Source organism: Pavona decussata, unplaced genomic scaffold, assembly GCF_977016875.1.
Source record: "Pavona decussata unplaced genomic scaffold, jaPavDecu1.1 SCAFFOLD_59, whole genome shotgun sequence".
Lineage (NCBI taxonomy): Eukaryota > Metazoa > Cnidaria > Anthozoa > Scleractinia > Agariciidae > Pavona > Pavona decussata.
The window spans coordinates 1,122,383-1,147,085 of NW_028145481.1; the positions used below are offsets into that span (position 1 = coordinate 1,122,383).

Sequence of the window (24,703 nt, forward strand, 5' to 3'; positions counted from 1 at the left end):
TTTATCGGACCCAAGAGCGGTAAATTAATTGCGCTCCCACCACCAAATCACCCTCTAAAGAAACTAACTTGAGGACCCACCTTGTCTGGGGTAGGGGGGAGGGGGGTTATAGATCGAAGACACTACCTTTCTCATGAGCATTACCGACAAAATTTTATTCAGAGTTGACAAAGAAATATTCAGCTAGCAAGAGCAGTCGCCATTGCTAGATAAACAAGAAAAGTGAGATTTGAATCTCGTTGTACGTTATTTTTTACTGCTTGACAGAGGGGTGGCTATTCAATAAAGACGTCATCCTTTGACGTTGAGGATGGCGGCTACAGGCAGAGACCACCATCTTTTTTGTGGTTTGGTGAGTCTTGAGTTTATTAGTTTTGACCACTTCCCTAAGCTGAAAATTTTTCGTAACAGTCGCTACTATAAATTTCAAGGTTCTTCAATGCCAGGGGGCGAGGCGAGTCGTTTGGCCCGGAGATTTTCCAGTGGGTCGAATCTGTCCATTCACAGTAGAAAGACAGTTTTGATTGAGAGAAAGCATGAAGAGTTTAATATCCTTCCAAGGAAACTTCTCCTGTATCAGGAATAACAGCACGACAAATATTGACTAGAGTAAAAGTTGTCTTCCCGCCCATCCTGTGTTCAAAACAATTTGTCAAATGTACGAGAACTCTTTTGTTTCCGTGTGTATGGATCCCAAAAAAGTAGGCACTAAATTTTGAAAGAGAGAATAGAGCTGGTAGAGAAACAACGGGCATCTATAATTGCTGTAAGGCGTAAGGTTACTTATATTCAAAGAGTACAACAAACATTTCTAAGTGAACTTTATTTATGTCCTGGGTAACACCTGCACCATATAACTGTGGTTTGAATTCAAAGAAGCCTAGAATTACGCATTGTAGAAGTATAGCCTTTGTGACAGGCGCTAAAAAGGTGGGGAGGGGGGGGGGGGGAGAGAGTAGGTAATCGCATACGCGTCCTGCGATGGAAGGACGGAGGCGAGTCTCCCCCCCCCCCCCCCCCCTTCCCTTACAGCCTACCACACAGGCAAAAACTGTTCATTTCCTTAATTTAATGGAATACGGAACCTTACATCTGGCTTCATTTTCGGGATGATTTATTAACGATACATATGTTATTTCTGAATTCCACCTTAGTGTTTGTGTAGGCTTCTCGACAAAAGAATTCCATTTCCAAATGTTTACAAGACTAGTAAAAAGTTAGTGAAGTCATTCTTGAGATCAAACCATGTTTTCACTGGACATTTTGATTAGTACGTGCATGTAGAAAAAGATACAAAACTAAATCAATTAATCAAATAAACTCGACACTGTATCGGCATTTTAAAGTGATAAGTACACGACCCCTCGAAAAACCAGCATGCTAACTCCATTGGTGAATTAATTTAATTTACAGTGTGTTTTCTTCAAGTATAAATATTGCATTCTTGTCAATTTAGGTACTTTGTACAAAGTTATTTAATTAGAACCCCAATTTAGGTGTTAAATCAATAACAGCTGAAACCCCTTACGACTTACAAACTAGCCAATCTATATACTTGAACACAGAATTACATTACGTACACTATAATTATACTATCGTGGGGCTAGATTCACGTTGCCTTCTTAAGTTCAGGTGTATCCTAAGTATCGTATTTTTTAACGTCCGTTGTTGCAATAACAACAGGATATTGTTAAGAAAAAAATGATTGGGATAAATGCTAAGAAGAATTTCGTGAATCTGGTCCTTGACCTATTTCTGATCGAAGTTTGAGATATGAATTTGACGGGACAACTATCTGTTCCTGAAATCTTTCACGACATATGAAAGGTGAAAGAAGATGCAATAAACACCATCACAGTGATTGCAAAATACAGAGGACATTAAGCAACGTTTGATAACGTATGTTTCCAGATTGTTACAAAGAATTACCAAACTGAAATAGGTTAAAAGAAGTATGTCGTTACCACAAATGGACTTGAAGATGTACAGCCAAAACACCACAGCCTACAAGTGAGCGATGAAGTCTGCTTGCTACAGAACACGATTTTGAAATAAATAAGCCCTTTCAAAATTCACAAATACAAGATTATTGGAGATGTGTTACACGTAAAGATCAAAATTAATGTATTAAGTTGTGTGCCAGTATACCAAAATAATTTAGTGACCAATTTCAGGCCTGTTCACACGTCACGATTTGTCGACCAGACAGTATTGGAACGCAAACCGCGCGTGTATTTGACAACTGATTGTGATTTTTGATTGAAGTGACCGTTTCTTTGACAGTGCCGGGCCGAATTGAAGAAAAAAAACTGTTGCATTATAACTGGTTTCTGAATCTAACCGATATTTCCATTTCACGAATCGATCGTAAATCGGGTGTTAAATTACACGTAGCATTCGCGCCCCGACACTGTCGATCCCACAAATCGTAGCGTGTAAACCGGCCTTAATCGTGTCTAATTGAACAGGTGGAAAAAACAAAGTGATGGCATTGGCCAAGCCAGCCTCGCAACCTAAGAACCGACCCTAAGAACGGAAGTCAATTAACAAATCGACGGCAGTTAAAATGTTTTCTAAAAAATGACGTCATAAAATGTTCAAAACTTGACTGGAACAACGAGCCACGGGCGAGTGGTTTCACTGCCAAGTTTTGAACATTTTATGGCGTCATTTTGTGGTCTATAAGAGTACAGACCATAGAAACCCGCCGTCGATTTGTTTTTTACAATGACATTGAAAAAGCACGAGCGGAATTGGCTTAATTTTCAGTTAAAAAAGCGCGTGCGTTAAATCTGACGTCATTTTTATTGTCTGTACTCTTACAGACAATAGCTACGAGCCAATCAGCGCGCGGGAATTTTGACAGTTATTGTAAAAACACGCTTAGGATTACGCCACCATACTTCACAAATGAGTGGCGGAAAGGATTCCCTAAAAATGGCAATCAGAGAGAAGGCGGCGCTTGTGGATCGACTTTAGCAAACCAAGCTTCCACCTGTTCATTTAATTACGCCAACTTACTACCTTTTCAAAGCCCTCGGTCCTTCTGTTGCTACACAGAAGAAACAGAGGCTTTGGAAAGGAGAATGACAAAACCGAAAATTCATTAAAATGCCAAGATGGACATGAAAGTTACAAACCTTTTAATAAGAGGGCCCGCCTCTGTTACGCCTTAATTGTTAAAAATACAAAAATACTGAAATTTATTATATGCAGCAGAAAGCACTGATTAGGCATCAATTCCTTTTCCCGTGTTGGAAACGCTTGAATATAAACTTCTTTAAACTGCTTTTTATTATTTCTTTTTACATTGGTTGCTCTGCTGCATAATAATTAAAGACCAAAATTTTACTTCTCAATTGTTATCTTCTTGCCCAAAAGCACGGTCTTACTTTAATTTACCAGAATTTGCTTGCGATCTGGCCTGTTTTAAATTAATTTTAGACAAAACGAAATGAAGAATCAAATTCAACATACAGATATTCTTGGACGCATTACATCTACATTATTTTATGAAAAAAATATACTTCTATACATCCTTTATAAACAAACTATTCATCTACATGTAATAGTATTTTTAAGATTACCTTAACGTTTCTTTAAGCAATAATACGCCAGCAAGAATAATTAAACTTGCCAAATTTCCTACTAAAGAATGGAAACTTGCAGTGCTTTCAAAACAACAAAGTTTACCCCAGTTGTTAATACTACGATCATCTGATTCCGTTCCATTTGTTAAGTAAAATGTTATTCTCTGGGACTGGAAGGGGAGAAATAATTATTTCTCATCATTTGAGCTACGTAATAGAGCTAAGCTATTACTAAAAAAACTTACAAACACTGCGCAGGGGACTGGGCAGGAGAATTTAATTCTAAATGTAAAAAAAGACAAGGTACATCTGTGTCAATTTGGTAAAAATTAACAATAAAATTACACCATAGTTGATTTTCCAAAGCAACTAAATTTTGCCGTTTAGATTACTTAACAGCAGCCGCTTTGTGTATAAATATGTATTTTTTGTTGACCAAGTCTGACCAACATTACCGTAAGCAATTACCGTTTACGCAACAGCTTCTGTGTCGGTTTTGGCAGGAGCCTCATCGTCTTCTTCATCATTGCCAATTTCGTTAAGCTCCAGTAGAGACTTCTGTATCTGATCCATGTCAATCACCACATCGTTCTTATCCTCGTCAATAGTAGCAAGTTTCCTGCGCATTTCAGCGTCACTGCCTTCGTCATCATCTTCCTTTTTCTCAAGCATCCACAAACCTTCTTCTTCCTCTTCTTCTTCTTCTCGTTTTCCCTCTCGTGAGCTTCGCCTGTGGCGACTGTGTTTCTTTTGATGGTGATGATGTCGGTGCTTATGCTTGTGTTTGTCGCCCGATTTGCTTTTTCTGCTCGGCGACTTTTTCACTGAGCCATCCTTCACGAAATTCTTCCACAATGATGTTTTACACATCTCCTCTGTGATGTTTATACCTTTTTCAACTTGGGGTGCTGTGCCATTTAATTCTTTCCCGTCAGTCGCATCCTAAAGAGATATCAAAAATAATAGAATTATTACCAACATATCAAGCAAACAAAAACTTCCTCAAACTGAAAAATGTTGCTCAGTAGCTTTTATTTAGTTGACCACACTAAGGATTTCACCCAGAGTCATGTTTATAGCATAATGCCACATTTCAATGGTTCCACTTCACGATTTAATTCACAGACTCAAAAGTTAGAATTACCTCGTATAGCAAAATAAAGAGCACTGTACGAAAGTTCTGCTTAGTAGCTTTCAATTCAGTGGTTCAAAAATATTAGTTAGGATTTCCAAGGATGTTCCCTAACAGCAGCCCGGCAGCCTGGGGCACCCAAGAAAATGCTCTGGGCGCCTAAACGTTTTGCAGCAGCACCTAACACTTCACATGTTGGGCTCCTAAATTCTCGGCTTTTGGCCTGGTGGGCTCCTTCAAATTTTTCTCAGGCAGCAGCCTCGATTTCAGCCATGAACTTAAAGAGCAACCTGTTATACCCTTACAACACTAAAATATCAGTAAGAGGGGGTGTGTTGCTGCACTCTTTAGGACTAAAACAGTGGAAGAAAACAAGTCATGCCAATTTAGAGGAGCAGGGATGGCGCAGTGGTGAGAGCACTTGCTTCCCACCATTGTGGTTTGGGTTCGATTTTTTTGACTCAGCATCATATGCTGTTGGTTCTCGTCCTAGCTCCGAGAGGTTTTTCTCAGAGTACACTAGTATTTTTCCCTTCTCCTCAAAAACCAACATTTCTACATTCCCAATTCGATTTAGAAAGTGGTCCCAAATAGTGTTCTGCACTAAATACATCGACACTTTAATCAAGTGATTTATTTATTTTCACCTTTTTGTTATCCGGATCATCATCGTCATACTCATCATCCCCATAGTCGTAGTCGTCGTCTTTCTTCTTTTTCGCTTCCTCTTCAGCTTTCTGTTTTTTAATGTTCTCTGGCATCAAGTCATCCAGCACCTCAAGTTCGTGAAGGGTAAAAATTTTTTCCATAACCTTGCGGACAGCAACTAACATCAAAACCTGTGAGAAAGAAGTTTTACAATAAAATAAAGCAGGTTATAAAACGTGCTTGTAAATGTTTATGATTCACAAAAAATGGCAGTGTTCAGGGTTGCTACTTAACAGCATGATAACAATTCTCTGATTGACCAAAAACAAGTTTTCCTTTACCTTAGAAGACAAATTTTTTGCAAATACCGTAAAACCAGTGATGAAGGCACAGAAATCAACTCCTTCATAGCTGTCTTTTGAAACATTACCTTTACCAACAAGGAAACCCTTTCTTAAACCTGGGGACTACCCAAAAATAAAACTCTCTGAGTTTTTACTGACTTTGAGGTAGAACTTAGCATTTCCCTGCCTTTCCTTGACCTTGCAAAATATGTTTTTTCCCTACAGTGCTGGTCAGAATTAGCGAACCAAAATATAGACGTATAATGCAAATTTAGTTTTTGTTGGCACCTGCTTAAATTCTTTATTTTATTTGACAATACCACACAATTAGAAAACTTATGATCATGAAAACAATCGCAAAAACACACACTTTTAAACGAGTCCGAAAAACACAACAACACTAACAAAAAATAAAACAGTGTATAACCATGAAGACTACGAGTCTGAAGAACAAAAACCCGCCTATATGCATCGAGACTATGTTGTGTCTGCATCTATGTTGTTCACTTAATTCTGGCCTTTACTGTAACTTTTCTTGGCCATGGCAACTCTGGTGTTGCAGTAATAAAAATGCAGTATGTGCAATTTAATTAATTAAATCAAAACAGTACAAACCATGATAGGAAATATGAGAGCAGCCTCAGTTGACTTGATGGCCCACAGAACAGCCAAGCAGAGTAGCTGAATAAATGTGAAGATGTGAATTCTTCTCAGGGGAACTTGCCGCAAGTACATCAGATCCGGCTGGTGCTTGATCGGCATAAAGATTATTTTGAGTCGCTCGAAAAACTGTTGGAAGAACAAAGAAGGTTTCAGACAAGTCAAAGGAACAAACATGGCTCCGTAACTGTTGGAGGGGATTACTATTTCACTGTCATAACTGGGCTGAATTGTAAGTGAATAGAACATTACATGTGCTGCACAAAATCTGGTAAAAAACAAAACAAAAACAAAAACATGGCGCTGGCTTAGGCAAAGTATATATTTTGTAACCTCACAAAATTACCATAAATTTGAACTTTACTGACAAGATTCCAGTCCCATAACCAATTAAGGTTTAATTAGAGGAGACCAACAACAATTCCATCACCGATTCTATTGCACTAAGTTTGAGTAACACACGTGAAGTCTTTGCATAAGGGAATGATGAAACTAAAGCAACTGTTCCTAATTACTGGAAAATAATGATCATGGTTACAATGGCAATACCTTGCAGTAAAGAAAATCACAAAACTATAGTCTAACCTGCAATCCTTTGAGGGCAGAAAATCCCATGTAGAAGAAAAGACCAAACAGAACTGGCATAGGTACATACTAAAACAAAGCAAAACACACATTTAGAAGAGGTAAGCTAACACTACAATCTACAGAAAACACAAGGAGTATATGGCCTCATTTTATCAACACTCATGTTCTTTGTTCGTTTGTGGCATTTTGGCATTTTACTTTTCTGTGGACTGATGGCTTCTTTAGCAAGCTTTGAGTTGTGGATACAGTTTGGATGAGAAATCTATTACAGATTTGATACTGGATCTTGGTCGAGTCTTGGCGTCCACTTAATGTGTATAGTACACTTATACAAGAAAATTTGCTCTACACACATTGTCTCTCACCACTCAAGTACAATAAGAAGGTCCAGTGAATCATCTGGGAAACATTATGTTTGGCACAAATTGTTTAAAGCTCTGACCCCACAAACAATGTTTCATAGATGCACCTGTCTGCACAGTCAAATAATTTTTTTCAAAAAACAAAAAAGGTTTTATGTTGAAGGAAAGAAGGCAAAAAAATCACACATGATGATGCCAGCCCTGCACAGGTGGTACCACGGCTGAAAAATGTCACAGAAAAAAGGTGCTAAAATTTAAATGAGTTAATGTTTTTGCAAAAAATGCCGGAACGTTGCACTGCATGTGCAAGGGTGTGCACTTCTGATGTACACTTGGTATAACATTTTCAAAAATTTCACCCACTTGATTCAACAATTTCAAAAATTCTCTCAGAATGTTACAACAAAATCAATAGCAAATAACTAAAATTTAGTTCATGGTCAACGCTTCCCAACAACAAATGAGGACAATAAATTGTAGTACATGTAGTCACATGTTAAGCCCCATCTCCACGAGCAATTTTTATATGGCAATTTTTATTTGCCTGTGTAGATGACGAGAAATGACCAATTTTTATGTGACAACTGCATTTGCTGAAAAGCTGGCGTGTTAGTTTTTATATGGCAAATAAAAAGTGCCACATAAAAAGATTGTCCGTGTAGACGAGATGCCACATAAAATGTAACAATTTTTTCAACGTCATCTGTAGAACCCAGTCCCTACAGTCATTAACATTTTCGCATCCAGCATGGCGCCATCTTGCTTTTTGCCTTTCCATGGTCATCTCCGCTGTGCAAAATTATTACTGACGCAAATTAACAACACATATTTGTCAAGCCATCTACACGCGCAAATAAAAATTGCCACATACAGTTGCCACATAAAAATTGCTCATGTAGACGGGGCTTTACAGACACTAAAGTTCCCTGTTGGTTGTGTAGGTTATAGATTCAAGTATTTAATATTATTTATCTAAGGTATGGAATTTACCTTTAACAATGGTGCAATGAACACAGTCAGGCCAATCAGTATGAAAATGAAGGTCCCAGTAACACGTTGCTCCCTGTGGAAATTAGATTAAAAACAGTTTTTACACTTGCACTTCTCATAACAAAGGCACGTCAATATTAAAACTATATAATTTATAAAGTCTGTTTTGAAGCTAATGCTCAAACTGTATAATCAAGCTACCAGCTCCACTATTTTTCTGAATTGTTCTCTAAGAAAATTTCTAGGAGATCTCCTTGCCAACCAAACCAGCTAAATATTATTAGGGTTAAATCTGATTCAGAAACTGAAGAAACACATTACAAGACAGGGGTCCTGAGATTTGGAATTTCATTGACAAAGATAGATCGTTTAAGTTCCAGATAGCTTCAATAGCTTTTTTGAAAAGATTTTTATTACAGTACCGTACAGAAGTAACCTAACAGAGAAGCGTTCTTAAAGCGATCTGCCTTGCGTTCCCTAAGTGTGTCAGTAATGCGTTCCCTTTTAGGTAACTGTACTTCTGTTCGGTACTGTATCTTGAGAAATGAAATCTGATTGTTTTGTTTTCAATCTTTTTTCTATTCAGTTTAAATGATAGTAGGTCCACACAAGCCCTTAAACTGCCCATCGTCTTGAACCTACTCATAAAAATTAATAGAGTAAGTAATGTAATGTTGATGTTGTGTATCTTACCTCACACCCAGAAACTGTGTTTTTTCACCAGGAGCTGTGCATTGTGATTCAACAAACAAACTCTGCACATGACCAACTGACAAAACAGTGGCTGCTACAACCCACGGCAAGCCTAGCAGTGAACAAATACCAATGATAATGGCCACAAGGAGTAGATCCAAATGATAACCAGCACCTTTCTGCAAAGGAAGATGAGAAAATTATGAATCAGTGGGGAGAGAGAAAGAGTGGATTGGAAGCAAGGGTGGTCCCAGGTTCAAGTCCTCTTTTCTGATAACTTGGATTTGTTTTGCACGATGCTACCCTTTCTCAGTTGGAACACCTTCGACACTGTATACCAAATAAAATCAATCAATCAAGCAATCAACTCTGTTTAACGAGGGTGACACTTTACAGTCTGTTATGACTGACAAAGGTGTGGCCCTCAGATTCCAGATTGATTTGGAATTTGGAAATGTTGGTTTTTGAGAAGAGGAGAAAACCAGAGTACCCAGAGAAAAGCCTCTCGGAGCAAGGACCAGAGTCAACAACACAAGTAACGTCAAGTCGAAGAACCAAACCCAGGCCACACTGGTGGGAGGCGAGTGCTCTTACCACTGCATCATCCATGCTTCCCATGACATTGACAAACAAAAGAAGCTGGTTTGTACATGTACCATGCTCCAAACTCACTTTACCTTTAATTTATGCTCTCGTCTGTTCACAATCAGCGCTGTGATCTGCTGATCCATAAAAACCAAGATAGTAGCAAGCAAGGCTGGAATGGAGGCAGCAGGTATGGTCCATACTGGGTTTTTACCAAGTGGTGGAACAACCCAGCCCCTAATCTCACTAGCTGTTGGCTGGAATTTCAAAGGAATGTCCAGCTTTGGTGTGTTGACGCCAAATGCAAGGTCTACGCCCACCATTATCATAATAGCAATCAGGATGGCAAAGTCGGAGATCACTGCACGGACCTGCAAGAAGACTTGATCATAAGCAACCTTTGTAGAAGTCTGCTACTATTGTTAAACAAAAACTTGACAATAAAATATTATACACTACGACATTAAAGGGGATAAACTATTTGAGAGATAAAAGTAGCTTCTGACAAGTATACTGGTAACCGGGAGAAATGGCTTTCTGTATTTACCAAGAGGATCAAACCAGCAAGAGTTTTTAAAATATAACTTAATCAGGACTCAAGACTAGTGGTAGAGAATTAGTCACAGACTAGTATTTAAAACATCAGTTTTGGATAGTAGGTTTTGCATAGTTTTAAAGCACTGGAGTACTGAACTTTACAACAAAAATTTTGGATTAATAACAAATAATTTATGATTTAAAGCAAATTGAAAGAAGAATATGAAAATAAAACAAAACGTATTGGCAGATTTCATAGAATGTACTGCTGTAAAACAATAACTTGAAACACCTTAAAAGGAAACACACCATCAACCTTTTTTAACTTTCCCTGTCATGAAAGCGACAAATGATACGACCTGCGGTTTCTCATGATGTTAAAGATCAAGATGCTCACCTTGGTTGGAAAATAAGAACTTGAACGGAATCCCTTCAAAGAAATTGCCAGCCAAAAAGTCCCCACAGAAAGGATGACTGATAGGAAAAACACATTATCATGACATGCTTGGCCTACCAGCTCACCACCATATCGCTCACAGTCTCCCATTGGCAAATCAAGGAAAAGATCAGAGTTATTTTTGTACCGACTGAAATTGTGCTCCATGCCCTTCGGTAGACACTGACAGGCATTCCAGTCTATATAGCCTTTTTTAACTGGGCTGTCGTGTAGGACGTGGAACAACTTTTTGAAGCCCTCAACAATGAAAATCAGTGCAATAAGAGTGGCAAAGGACTCTTCAGTGAAACGGGTGAAGTATCGCACAAACGCACTGGCATCTGTTATCACGAGGATGAAACAGTACAACATTGTCCAAATCCCAATCCACAGCCGAAATGGTAGGTAGTCAATGCCACTGTTTTCGCAAAACGAGTACAGAATTTCTTCGAAGACTAACATGGGGCCAGTTGCTCCCAGAATGATGAGAGGTTGACCACTGAACAGTGAAAAAAGGACTCCACCGATACCGCCAGCCAAGATCTGCTCCATGGCTGCCTGTGATGAAAAAAGCAAGTGTTTCTCAGTAGTCTGCAGATACAGCTGATAACAACTTAAAAAGCCCATCACAAAGGAAACTAATCCCCACTTTTTCTTTACTGAGGTATCTCCTCATTTATGTTGTCAATGCATTTGTCCAAGTATTACTTTAATTTATTAAAATGTTAGCTGCAGTGGAGGGGAGAGCAGTGCTGTCAATAAGGGCCGGTAGCCGGCCAAAACAGCCGGCTACTGGCCAATCTTCGGCCGGCTACTTTCGTCCCCTTTCGTCTCACTTTACTGTTAATTTTGGTAAGAAACTTAAAATAAGGAAAAGATCTAATAAAAATAATTGTGAGACATCCGCTTCAAACGTCTGAGTCGAAATAAAAGCAATTTCAGAAGTTTTAAACGTGTTTACCTTTGCCACGCGCGTTGGAAATTGATCGAAGGGGTCGTGAAACGCCTGCGACATTTTCAGAGCACAGGATCCAGCAAGAAACCGGCTTAAAATAATGAAAAGATCTCGCAAAAATAATTGTAAAACATCCGGCTGAAACGTTTGAGTCTAAGTAAAGGCACATTTCAGGAGTTTTAAACGTGTTAAATTTTCGGTGGAAGTATAAAAAGTTGAAGCAGATCGAAGTGATCGAAGGGTCGTGGAACGCCTGGGACATTTTCACACAACTAGATCCCAGGCCTTCGCATGTGCCAAAACATGAACTTAATGTATTGAATGTAGTTTTTTTTGAATCAGCATTTGAAGATTTATCATTTCACTCTTTTCTAAAAGCCAGTGATTGAGATTTTGAGGGAAAGAACGGTTGTAATAAACATAGAATATGGTTAATATATAATCCTAATTTTGATTGTTCTTAAGGCCCAAATACTGTCTGGAAAACGTTGAAAATAGCATTTCTAAGCATCTAAATTTCAAAATTTTCTGGGGGGGCATGCCCCCACACCCCCCTAGGAAGCTCGCGCCTTTGGCACTCGAAAAGTAGGCTGCCGCCTACTTTCCCAGTGGGGACGTCTACTTCAAAACTTATTGACAGCACTGGGAGAGGCAGTGTAGTTAAGTGGTTAGGGCACCAGACTTGAAATTCGGAGGTCCCTGGTTCACGTCCTGCTATGGCAGCTATCTGGAGTTGTTTCTTGGTAGCCCCAAGTTCAACTCCTCAGCCACGTTTGCAAAAAGCCAGTTGGGATTTTTAACTATGTTTTGTTCAATCAAAATTATTTCTTTGTGAAGTTTAATGCTCAGCCCCACTAGTACTTACAAGTGCTATAAACACTACCAAGGGTAAATAAAGTTATTATTGTTATAATTTTGATGGTTCATGTTTTATCCTGCTAATGGATACATGGTTGGTTTGTGTCTTTACATCCGTGATCTTTCAACATTTCATCCCCTGCCTGTCCAGAGGTAAAGCTGCACATGAACAACAGGTGGTCTATGCACCCCCTTTCCCCGCCCCACCCCAACAGGAGGCCACAATTTAACCTGGTTTCTGCAGCACTTAGATGCTAGGAGTATTGGTACCCTTCCCTGGATAGGAGTTTAGTCCATTGCGGGGTTAATCCCAGCAGTTTGTAATCAAGACCAATTTATACATCTAGGTTTAGGGGGACAATGTTGAGCAAAGTTTCTTGTTTAAAGAAACACAGTGGTAGAGGCTACAACTCAAACCACTAACCTTCATATGTTAAGTTCACCACCCCTGCAAACATATATACCCTGTCCAGGACAGAACTTAAACTGTTTACCCTTAGCTTCAAATCCAGCAATCTCAAAACAGTTTGTCTCTGCCTGCACCCACCCCCCCTCCCCCTCCATTAGTAAAAAATATATTTACCATGTTTTTGCCCGTCTTGGTCCCCATTAACCCTCCAAATGTGATAATCGGTGTGAGACAAGCAAAGTAGATAAAGATGATTGAGGCAAGGCATTGAGGGTTCAGAGCATCCTTAAAATCACTCCAGTACCACGGAGCACGGCGCCTGATGTCACCAATGACACCTCCACACACCCTGTCAAAATAAATTACCAGGTAGATTAATCACTACTGTATTTGGTAGGTAATTTACAGTACCGCTCAAAAGTAAGTTACCACCCTCTCGCGAGACGCGATTCTCGTCTCGCGATACGAGATTCTCGTCTCGCGATACGAGAGTCTCGTCTCGCGATACGAGATTCTCGTCTCGAGAGACGAGAAACTCGTCTCGCGAGAGGGTGAAAAAACTGTAAGTACATTTACTTACGCTTGACTTTTCTCGCGAGAGTTTCGCGAGAATATCAAGTTGAGTGTCGGTGTTGTTGATACGGCAGGACGCGCTTGTCACGCAGCAAGCTGAATTATAGAGTTCGGTCGCAAGCTTATCGATCGTGAACCAGGTTGCAAACAAAATCGAGCTTGCTTTGTTAAGCGACTTAACGACTGATCGAGGACTTAATGTGTTTGTATATACACTGTACTTTGTGATTTAGACCTCTACAGAGCGATTTAACGATGTAAGCGAACGACGGCTGCAAAGATAAGCGAACTGATCAATCTGTCATTGCGCAGTTAGACTGTTGCGGCCTCTGTTGTACGTGCGCTAGAGATTATTTGCGTATTACATAGGCGTGAAACAAATAAACGAAAACTTACATGTGATTTGCATTTAAAAAACCTATCTGTTACAATAATGGGTTGTGGCCAAGGGATGTGGTTAAAATGTAAGTGTCAATCGAGCGACGACTTTGCGGGTAGGTAATTGCTTACCGTTAATAGGGATAAGTTTATAACATAAACATAAAAGGCAATCAACATAACAAATCTTCGGAAAAAAAGCTTCTTTCCCCGAGGGCAAATGTTGTAATAAATATCTCCAAAGCCGCTTTGTTTTAGAAAAAATGTTCCTCGGTTGGCTTCGCTAAATCATGCGACCTGTAGCAAACTACGCTAGCGATAAACAACACACCTTCAAGCTTCACTTGCAGCTTGCATGTCATGTTTGCCATAAGTTCGCGTTGATTTGGTTTCCAAGTGCAGATTGTTTTGTTGGTAATTTAGTTTAATGCGCATGAAGGCGAAATCGCAATGCTTTGCAAACGAAACTTCCGATAAAAAAATCCGGTTTTTGAAGGTTGAGATGTAAGCGCGGCGCGGTAACCTTTGACATCTTGGCGTTGTCGATATGCAAATTCGGTGCACGATAAACTGAAACCAGTTCTGAACTAGAACTACGCATTTTACGCTAGCTCTTCAACAACGTTTCTGTTTTCGATTTTCTTTATACACAACTTTGTTTTTTCTTGGCAGAAAAAGCCTTTGCAACCGCAAAGAAGTTCGATTCAATAGCGGTTTGCAAAGCACGATACATGTACATGTATGCAAATTCGAACCGCAGTGAAATTGAAAAACATTGTAATTAAGTGTCAGGGTTATTATTTCAAAAAACTGTTTAATAGATACAGGCACAGAACTTGACTTTAATAAGGCTGGGATTTTTAATGTAGGAATTGTGTGTGCGGGAAAGTTTCGATTGCAAATTGATATGTCGGCGAGCTCGCTAAAACGAAACCTTCGAAGTTACGGAAGAAATAAATCATCTCTTACACTGTGCGCTAATCGAAACCTTTGAACTGAATGAAGACAAAATTGTTTCGAATCACATAAGCTCTGATAATGCGAACTTACTTGTCGACGGAATCAACCACCGTTGGCACAGGCCGTTTTAAAAACGGCATACAGTGTAAATAAAAGCAACTCAAGGCAAGTGCGCGAGAAATTCAGTCATTAGTTCTTCTCGCGAGAAACTCGGTAATATTCCAAAATTTCCGCTTCAGTGATTCTCGCGAGACGAGACTCTCGTCTCTCGAGACGAGACTCTCGTCTCTCGATACGAGACTCTCGTCTCGCGATACGAGATTCTCGTCTCGCGAGAAACGAGACGAGACTGGTAACTTACTTTTGAGCGGTACTGTAGGCTGTAACAAATCAAACATTTCAGCACTTATGCCAGATATTCTGTCCCCTGTAAGTGCAAGATACACTTGTACATGTAAGTAAATTCTCCTAACCTTCCTGTTTTAGCAAGTGCTTCTTCTCTGTCTCCCTCTGGGTCATGTTCTTCTCCACCGCCACCGTAACCTGATTTAGTGGACTCCAGACGTTTGTCCTGTGACGGGACAGCATCTGGAGGTTCAATACGAATGGACGGATCCCACTCACCAGGAGGTAATACTGTGACCTGTGAACGACACAAACAACAGTCAAGGTTGAGAAAAATTAATGACAATACTGTACTGATCAGCTGTAAAAATTCCTAACTACCTGTGGTATCACACAAAAGGAATAATTCGTTTATCAACAGAGTTGATATTTAAGGTGACCAATTTACCTTTAGTTATCAACTCTATTGATAAACCAAACATTTGTTTTTACTCCTCACTGACGTAGCACCATAGTTTCTTTAGAAACCAACCCCCTTATCCTTGTACAGTATCATACAAAATATGAGGAGAGCAATATTTATTAAGAGTGTATGTAGATAATGGGATGTAAAGGGTTAATTGTCCTGTTACTAGTAGCAATGATCCTGCTCAGGATCAAAATCTTTTAAAAACCTCTTTGCACAGTGAATGAGTCGTACATGTAGCACAAATAAAGCTAATTTGCATGTACCAATTATCGAGCCAATTTGAAGAAAATGAGTGAGTGGGCAAACGAAAAATTGGCCTGATTTATGCGGCATTTCTACAAATTCTTAATGAGGCCAATTTTACTTGTGCCTCACCAACAGAAAAATGATTGGCTGACAAATTGCAACATGGAAGTTGGCCCATGTTGTTGAACCTATTTATTGGACTGATTAATCAGCACGGGTAAATTAGCTGACATACAACTAACAGAACACCACTTTAATTATTGTTACCTGCATCAGAAATTCATCAACTCCAGCCAACAAGTCCTCACGGCAATGAGCTTTGTATGCAACTTCGTGGAAAACCTACAACAACGACACAACTTGAGCTAAATAAGGGTTGAAGGATGCTTAAATCTTGATAATTTAAACTGAGTAGCAATGCAACCATGAAAACCAAGAAAATGAAGATGATGGTGAAGAAGAAGAAGAAGAAGAAGAAGAAGAAGAAGAAGAAGAAGAAGAAGAAGAAGAAGAAGAAGAAGGAGGAGGAGGAGGAGGAGGAGGAGGAGGAGGAGGAGGAGGAGGAGAAGAAGAAACAGCTTGTCAAATGACTTAAATAATAAGCAACAACTCATCAAACATACTTCATCAGACATCAAGGTTCCTATGGCACGGCCCACTTCATGGTACCGCCCAGGTGTACCTGGGGGGCCCAACATGATGAAGATGAATCGGGTGGGTACAGGCACTTCTGTCAGATCACCGAGAAGACTGGCATTCTCCAAACGCACAAATGCTGTCACAGGCTTCTTCAAGAAATCCAACTCACCAATTAGAACATTGGAAGCTTCAGCTCCAGGTGGGATTTTCTTCATGAAGTTGGTATCATACTGAAAGGGGAATATTGTGTTTAGTCTACGGTTTTCTTACAGTAAATCATTCCAAATACCAAGGAAAGAACAAGTAGACTAGGAAATCGTCACCCCCAAAGACATACAACAAACAAAGGGATGATGCTGCAATTAAGAAGCATCAAGCCCTATGGCTACAACTAACCGTATTTGAAAGTGTTTATGCTACAGATGGGCAGCATAAACAGATTGCAACTTTAATAAATAGGCCAAGTTAACTCAAACTTATTAATGTTAGCTCTAATTCAAGAATTCATTAAATTCTTCCTCTGTGTAATATGACAATCTGGATTGCCAGGAATGGTACTTATTTACAATTTGAATAAATCTGTTTGATGTAGTCCCAGGGTCGATCAAGAATTTATGTATGCATATAATTTATAATATACCTCTAGACAGGTATCAGAGTTCTCCCTCTCCAACTCGACTTTGGCATCACTCTCCTTTTGTACCAAGTCAACAGCTGATGGTAGATGCTGGAATTCACCACGGTTGTTATCCATTTCATTTATTACTTCTAACCTCTGGGGCTCCTGTGCAGACGACGCTTTAGGCGTTGAGTCTGATCGCTTGAGCATTTCACTCAAACCAGCAGATGAAGCTTTCTTTGCAAATGATCCAAAGCTACTCATGCTTGTCTTACTCTTTTTTGAGCTTTTTGGTTGGCACTGATGGCGATGTTTCTTTAGGAGAACCTCACGCAATCTCTGCCGGCAGTCTTGCTCCATGAAATTTTTGTTCACCATGTCATCAAGCACAAGATCTTTAAGGCAGAAAAATCATTACCTCAATAACCATTCAGCTTTAAAATCATTATACTTATAAACTAAGGGGTTCTTTTGGTGTTAGACAACTATTGTGAAATACTTTAAATCTGTATTACCTCATGTACATGTAGGAAAAAGTTAGAGTCTTAGAAGTTTGTATTTGTCATTTTCTTGTGTTCATATTGCGCCACCTTGATTAGCTGTTGCTTTTTGTGGGGCAAGCAAGCCACTATTTGCGTCATTTTTTGAAACTAAACATTGATTGTTTCAACCTTATTTCCATATATGTAATAGGGCTCTTCTAGTACATGAATGAAATCGTGAAGTGTCGCCATTCAAATGAAAGTTACTATTAATTTTGGTACTTTTCTGTAGTCCTGCATGTCTTGTCTGTTTAAGATGAGGTCACCAAATTTGGGTGTTTAAATGAAATCTATAAAACAACAATTTCCTGCTTTCCATTTTTTTCCTTTTTGCCTCATAGTTATGGTCTGTTCTTTTTTGGTCTTACAACTTAAAGAAATTTAATTATAAAGCTTTAAATGAAACTCACCAGCAATTTGAGTTTTACTGCTGGCATTCATGTCCAAAAGCACTGTTCCACGAAGCAGAGAACTTCGTAGTTCAAACAGACTGTAAAGTGAGAGCGTTCCCACATGTGGTTTACTCCATCGATCTCCACCTTCCTCAACATCTTCCTCAAACTTTAGCCAACGTGCCATTTGCCTCCACTCCTCATTTCCATCCTTATCACTCTGATATGCTGCCATTTGTGTGAACATTTTGTGAGATTCATCATTTTCTTCTCCACCAAGAATAAAACGCACTTTATCAATTGGCAGCGACGACGACGAATTATCTGGAAAAGTAAAAAAATGATAATTATTGCTTGTTTAGTTTCATTTTCACATCTAGGCAAATTTTTAAAAACATGGTTGATGAAACCTTCAGCACTTTTTCACAAAACAACACCGAAAAATGAGTTGTTTGGCCCCTAGAAGGTTCAGAAATGATGCAAAATACAGAAGCAAGAAAAAAGGAGAGATAGGAAAAAAAGAGAGGACCTGACCTTATGCCTTTATATTGGCATCTTTGGAGATGATCAACAACAACAACAACAAAAAACATTTGCAACACGCTCTCAAAGAAGTATGACTGGAGCTGGCTCATTGTCAACAATTCAGCTATATATAAATAGTGGATTCTTCCATGTTTTGTAAGTGTACCAAAGCACCTTTTACCTAAAACTGAGGGTCCTTGGAAAAAAAATGTGGGAGCCCGCCTAACAAATAATTTCTTAACTTCATTTATTAATGATTTTACTCTTTTAACATTTCCTTAACAAGCTCCTACAGTAAGCTTTTGGAATGAAAGAATGTAAACATTTTTGAAGAAGAGGACTAAGAAGTCTAATTTTACAACAGGGTCTGAAAGCAGTTGCAAGTGTCTGCTTACTGGCCATAAATGAGCACGCAGAGATTTGGGAAAACAGATAAAATCCTGTTGTGACTTGGGAGTTTATATTGCCTGTGATGTGTGATCTAAAAAGGGCCATGGGCAAATAGTGGATTTGGTGCGGTTGTGATTCATAGTTTCTGTCAATAGATAAAATAATGTTTGTGAAAATCAAATAACAACACTGTAGTATGCCCAGTCCAGCCTTTTCGCTTTCCACAGAAGACAAATTCTACACCAATATAAAAGCCAGTGATGAAGCCAAAATCGATTCCTTCAAAAATACGTTTTGAAACAAAATTACCTTTAAAAATCGATGAGTAACCACGCATAATTTAAAAATTTCTAAAAAACGTTCTCTGGTTAAGAGTTAAAAACACTAAGCTTTCGATTGCCAGTCTGCAATCTTTAAAAATTACCTTTGCCAACAAGGACACCTTATTCCCAAACCTAACGGCTACCCAAAAATAAAATTCTTGAGGTAGAATTTTATGTATTTCCTGAATTTTCCCTGACATTGAAAAAAATTTTGTTTTTTCCCTGACTTTTTCATGACTGCAGTGCCAATCCTGAGCTATTATTTCATACATGGCAAAATACAGAATGTGCATTCATGGTGATTGATTTATCTTAAATTACTTAGCTATTTCTAAGATAGCAAACTTGCCTTGAGGTATTTCACACTGGTAACTGTGGTAACATTTTCCAAGCTTTATAATGATAGCATGAGATTTTTAAGTATTTTACTACGTTAAAAAAATATTTACAAGCATGCTTTGTGTTTACAGTTGTACGAATAATCAGTAAATGAACTCTTTTGCCTTTAAATACAACAAAATGAAAAAAAAAAAAAAAAAAAATACAAGCACTAGAGATAAATTTGGAAAGAGATAGGCTCAAAAGTCCTTTGTCCGTACATGACACAATGCAGTTCATGAGCAGTAAACAATAAATTTGAATATTTATAACTTCAGTTTAAGACCAACACTTCAAAAAATCTATCTTTTGTGTTTTTATTCAGAAGTCTTCATTATGTTGGAAGAGAAATTGAAACAGTTACCACTCAAGTTTAAGTGCATCATAATTTAATAAAAGAACAAAAATTAATCTTAAAACAAAATGGAAAACAAAAGGTGACTTTTTCTATAATGTTATCAACCTTTGGATAAGAATGAGTGTAATGAGCTCTTCAATACCTACACAAGAACATCTTGCATTTAAAATTACGTAATAGTATTGTATTAATAGAAATTACTTGCTAATGACTATAAATGTGAACCATTTTTAACGTCATTATGTTAATCAGCGCAAAAGAGGCTTAGGCACAATAACCCGGGAACAAGACATAAACAAAGGCTGCTTTCAACAAGGGACGACTGAGAAAAGAGCACAGCTTAAATAAACATGAAAGTTAAAAAAAAAATCATTTCACAGTGTCTCTCTTACAGATCCTAAAATACCCTCTAATTATTAAAAGTACTACATGGATATTTATAGACACAAGTTAATTTAAACAGCAAAACAATTCAGTAAAGAACATACAAAAATGCACTAAACAACTCAAATGATAGAAATTGTTTTCTTCTACCACACACTGCAACGAGAAAAAGCACATAAGCTTAATTCTCTTCACGAAGACGATATTTCGAAATATAGTACCTTCAGATCAATACAGTCAAATTTTCAGTATTCGATCTTCTAAATTGTACTTTAAAATACTCAAGAGTGAGTCACTTGAGACAGTGACTCATATATACAACTGATATGCGAAGGGTTTTACAGGAGATAGACGTAATTTCCTGTATTGGGGTACATACTCAAGTAATGAAACGTCAAGTGGTTAGCGGATAATTCTTAACCCGTGTGATCTATATTCTCCTACCTAAAAAAATATAACAATATGGATCTGAAACCCTCTGAACACGATTTAGAAATTAGCTGTTTGCCTAAACACCAGTTTTGTCTCGTGCTTTCTCACGTAATTCCAAGCTTCAATAAAATTTATCAGTGTGGTAATATACGATTGACGGCCTAAACAAAAGTTGTTCACGAGATGACTGGACACGTGCCCACAGTGGCAACAAAAATGTTGAAAAAGACGAAAATAATACGTTCGTGCAACACTTTGGAGTTTTCGTTACATTGCCTCAGTATTCGATTAGCAGCAACTGAGCCAGCCAGTGCGTTTTGAAACACTACTTGGTAGTTTCTTGTCTCATCCTTTCTACTACAATTATTATTGTACTTTAACCACAAACGAATTGAAATAGGCCAAGCAAAACAAACACAAATTACCTTGTATCGATATAAATAAATGCTCGCGGTAGCAATTAGTAATTACAAATTCTAACCTCCATCTTCGGATTTAAGATCGATCGATCCATTCGGTCTACTACTGTGCCTTCGTCGGTGATGATGGTGTCTATGTTTGCGGGGCCGTAGGGGAATATGAACGCCAACATAAACTTGACGATGATCTAGGAGAAAGCAAAATAAACGAAAACGTTAACCACACCTGTCTTGGATCTACAACTACAAAAAATATTCACAGGATGATGTACACGGCGCGCGTGCCGGCTAAAACGAAAAGTAATTCTATTTTTTTTCACGCGTACGTTGATAATCGAGTTCGCCTTGGTATCCAGTCGAGCTCAGCACCCTGTTGTCCACGGGCCCTGGAATTTCATCCATGCTCTAGAAAAAAGAAGAGGGTTATAGATTTCCACGCGGAGTGTGTGATCAGAAATTTTTTTCCCATATTCACCGGCTGTCTGAACTCCATTGCATCGTCTTCACGCTGATGCTTGTGTTTGAAACCTCGATTGTGTGAGCGTCGCGTTTTTATCGCAACCCAGGAAGTCTGGAACGAGCACTCATGTATTTGCAGTCTGCGTGCACCAAAAGTGCCGATATCGAATTTGTACCTGCAAATGATTGGAGATTTTATGCCGTTTAAAAGCGGATTTTTGTATCTTACGGCTATCGATGCACTTAGCCTTTATTAATAGGCATTCTGTACTTTACCTTTGTGCAGTCAAGCGAAAATTCAAGCCAAATTTCATTGTTTTTGTGCGAAGGTTGCACGTGCACATCAGATGCTGGCTCCATATTTGCAGGTGCTAAAAACAAGAAATATCTGTATACCTTCGACCCCGCACGATTCAACATTTTTGCACCCTATAGAAACACTTGATTAGCAATGAAAAATGTTTCTTTGCCACAGAATTGAATGCAATCAGTTTTTGGAGAGTTGAACAACAGGCGATTTGTTTTATTTTAGCCAAACATGTCATAGCACACGAGTTGCTGCCAGCGTGACCTTGACACGAAATACTTCATCAAACATTAAAATTAAATTATCACTTAAAAGTCTCGAGATATTTCGTTCGACATGTTCTTTGACTTCTTTGCCACGACGAGCCAAAAGAGAGTCTGCGAGGGAGGTTAGTTCTTTGTTGTATACTATTATACATCTGAGAAAATGAAGACCACAACGAGAGCATTTTGACAAAGTTTCCCGCAAGGTTTATTTTATAACCTGGAAGATTTAATTCTTGCCTGCAAAATTAGGTGTCAAAGTTTGTTTATTGTATTTCGGTTGTCATAACTAGGTTTCATTTATTCCTTCTCCGATAAAAAAAATTAAATAAAACTTAAATAAATGGAAAAAATTTAAGTTTAGACGTCGAGCTGGTCGGAAGAACTTTCCAGTTCTTGCATCTAAAAAATTAAGTATGAAGAAAACAGCATTTTCCAAGAGATAGATCCATCTCACATTTAACAAATCTCGCCACGAATATATATACGTATATAAAAAATTTCAAAAGTAATTTTAATTAATGCAAATTGTCGTACAAAAGCTCTCGATCAGATGAAATACTCTTTGGAAGCAGACTTTGTTCCCGGGCATTCGACAGTTCATATGAAGCTCCTCGGTACTAACGTCACAAATATTTGAGTGCAAATTATTATTACTTTAATAATCGGCAAACTGTCGTACATTCGTTACCAATATCAGTCCACCCCAAGCTCAATTTCGATACAGTCTTCAGTGAAATGTACATTTCATGGCGTTTGTAAAACTTCACCTGTAAACATACTTGAATCTTCCAGAAGTAAATTATTTTGACAAAATAAAGGCATCAAAAACTGCGCTAGAATAAAATCGTGTTTTTGCGAATGATGATACAACATCTCTCAATATCTCAGCGACCTCCGAGTCTCGGCTATTGAAACTGGCGACGATGAATCCGCATAATCCGAAATGACATGCAAGAAAACAATGAACTCTACCTTGGACGTCATTTGCTCCTGTTAATGATTCAAAAAGCCGATATCGATTGTTTTACTTTTGTTAATTCCCTGTCATACTGAATTTTTTATTAACCAAAAATAATCATGTATATCTGCTGCAACTTTCAATAAGAATATTTTTCAACATTAAGGTTTTCTAGCGAACTTGAACACTTGAAAAAAAAATTAGTCTACAATATTTCGTGATAACATTGGTTTCGAGTTTCACAACTGTATGTTGGAACGAACTATTTAGCTTTACCTTGAATGTCTACATCTTCAACTTGAGATCGATAAACGTCCAGCATATGCGGATCAACGGCTACATCCCCACCGGCACCAAGTCTTGAGCCCTAAAACGACAGAGTTTTGATTAAATTTAAAATAAACAGCTGCCGCCGGTTTGAACGAGAAAAATCAGAAATATCGGCAACCTCGTAGCAATATCGGCTGCAATGCGCTCCTTTTATTTTCACTATGACTGAGGATTATGCCTTTTGGTTCTATCAGAGTGATGCTGGTACTTATTGAAACGTTAATAAACTTCGTTTAAAGCAGATCAAAACCATTGTGCTCGCACGAAAGAGTAAATTGACGAAGAAAAACGAAGAATAAAGCACGAAATAAACACTTGTGGTTGATCCACAGTTTGAAATTCCATAAACAACTCACCATTCTGGGCCGATATTCTCTCGACATCATTTTGCTGAAAATATCACTCGCCTCTTAAAGAAATCTTTTAGGATATTACATCGACGAAGCAATAAGACCTCCAAACAGATTCTTCAATTCTTGTTCAATTGTCGTTCTCGAACCCCCGCCATTAACAATATATTGTGCAGCTTTTACGCTGCGCATCTTTGCGGTGCATCACATTTGTCATTCACGGACTCAACCAATCAAATGGTGGGGCGTCACGCAAATGATTGTGCTTTAGTTTAGTTTACTGTAAACAGAGAATCTATTTGCATACGAGAATCAGGGGTTTTAAAAAACGTCTCTAGGGGAATAAAAATTTAAATAATAACAAAACGGTGAAAAATCAGTTTCAAAATTTATAAGAGGTTCATTTCCAAATTTGAGTCCCCTTCTGTAAGAATCGAAGTGGTATCCATGGTCTACTGGCCATAACTCATAAGTCTTTCAGTGCCAGTCAGTAGCCATATATCGCTTGGATGTTGATAGTACAAATTACCAGCAAAAAATCCCTGGACAAACTGAGTTTTGTCTGGTCGTCTACTGTTCAATAATTATCTGTCAGAGCGACATGGTACGCCTACAACTTTGTGATGACGCATTGTAAAACCAAGACTACTTTAACTTAGGACTTCCTGTATATGACGTGGGGAAAAGAAATTTTTTTTTTATCTTTTATATTTAAATTTATCTCACATTCGGACTTTGTAATGCATGCGAGCCAATTTTAAGATTTGAGAACTATTCTTAGGGAATTTTTTGTCGCTTGTGCATACATCAGTAAACTGAAAGAAAAATATCAAAGAATTCTTGTCAAATTTAAAATACATTCCTTTTCTTGAAA

At 38.3% G+C, this 24,703-nt stretch overlaps 1 protein-coding gene across 2 annotated transcripts; it reads right to left on the minus strand.

Annotated features, from left to right (window-relative positions):
- Positions 1-3,925: 3,925 nt before the first annotated feature.
- Positions 3,926-24,015, minus strand: LOC146479322 (electroneutral sodium bicarbonate exchanger 1-like). 2 transcript variants are annotated; one of them, XM_085110953.1, is made up of 17 exons: positions 23,836-24,015; positions 23,426-23,516; positions 21,222-21,347; positions 17,969-18,274; positions 17,038-17,411; positions 16,382-16,627; positions 16,026-16,100; positions 15,172-15,341; positions 12,962-13,136; positions 10,527-11,123; positions 9,685-9,963; positions 9,008-9,186; positions 8,315-8,387; positions 6,960-7,028; positions 6,330-6,503; positions 5,370-5,561; positions 3,926-4,532 (listed from the first exon to the last, which is right to left on the minus strand). In XM_085110953.1, exons 1-17 carry the CDS (start codon positions 23,863-23,865, stop codon positions 4,062-4,064), a joined length of 3,627 nt encoding a protein of 1,208 aa, XP_084967079.1. In that variant the 5' UTR covers positions 23,866-24,015; the 3' UTR covers positions 3,926-4,061. The 2 variants fall into 2 exon arrangements, with proteins under 2 accessions (XP_084967079.1, XP_084967080.1); XM_085110954.1 differs by lacking the exons at positions 23,426-23,516; positions 23,836-24,015 and adding exons at positions 21,486-21,564; positions 21,635-21,768.
- Between the last annotated feature and the right edge of the window lie 688 nt (positions 24,016-24,703).

Excerpts from the sequence above, each read along its gene's own strand:
- LOC146479322 (XM_085110953.1), bottom strand. The coding sequence starts at position 23,865 with ATGATGTCGAGAGAATATCGGCCCAGAATG. Across the intron at positions 18,275-21,221 it reads TCTTAAATCCGAAGATGGAG|ATAATTCGTCGTCGTCGCTG; the intron begins GTTAGAATTTGT and ends TTACTTTTCCAG. Across the intron at positions 15,342-16,025 it reads TTGATGAATTTCTGATGCAG|GTCACAGTATTACCTCCTGG; the intron begins GTAACAATAATT and ends TGTCGTTCACAG.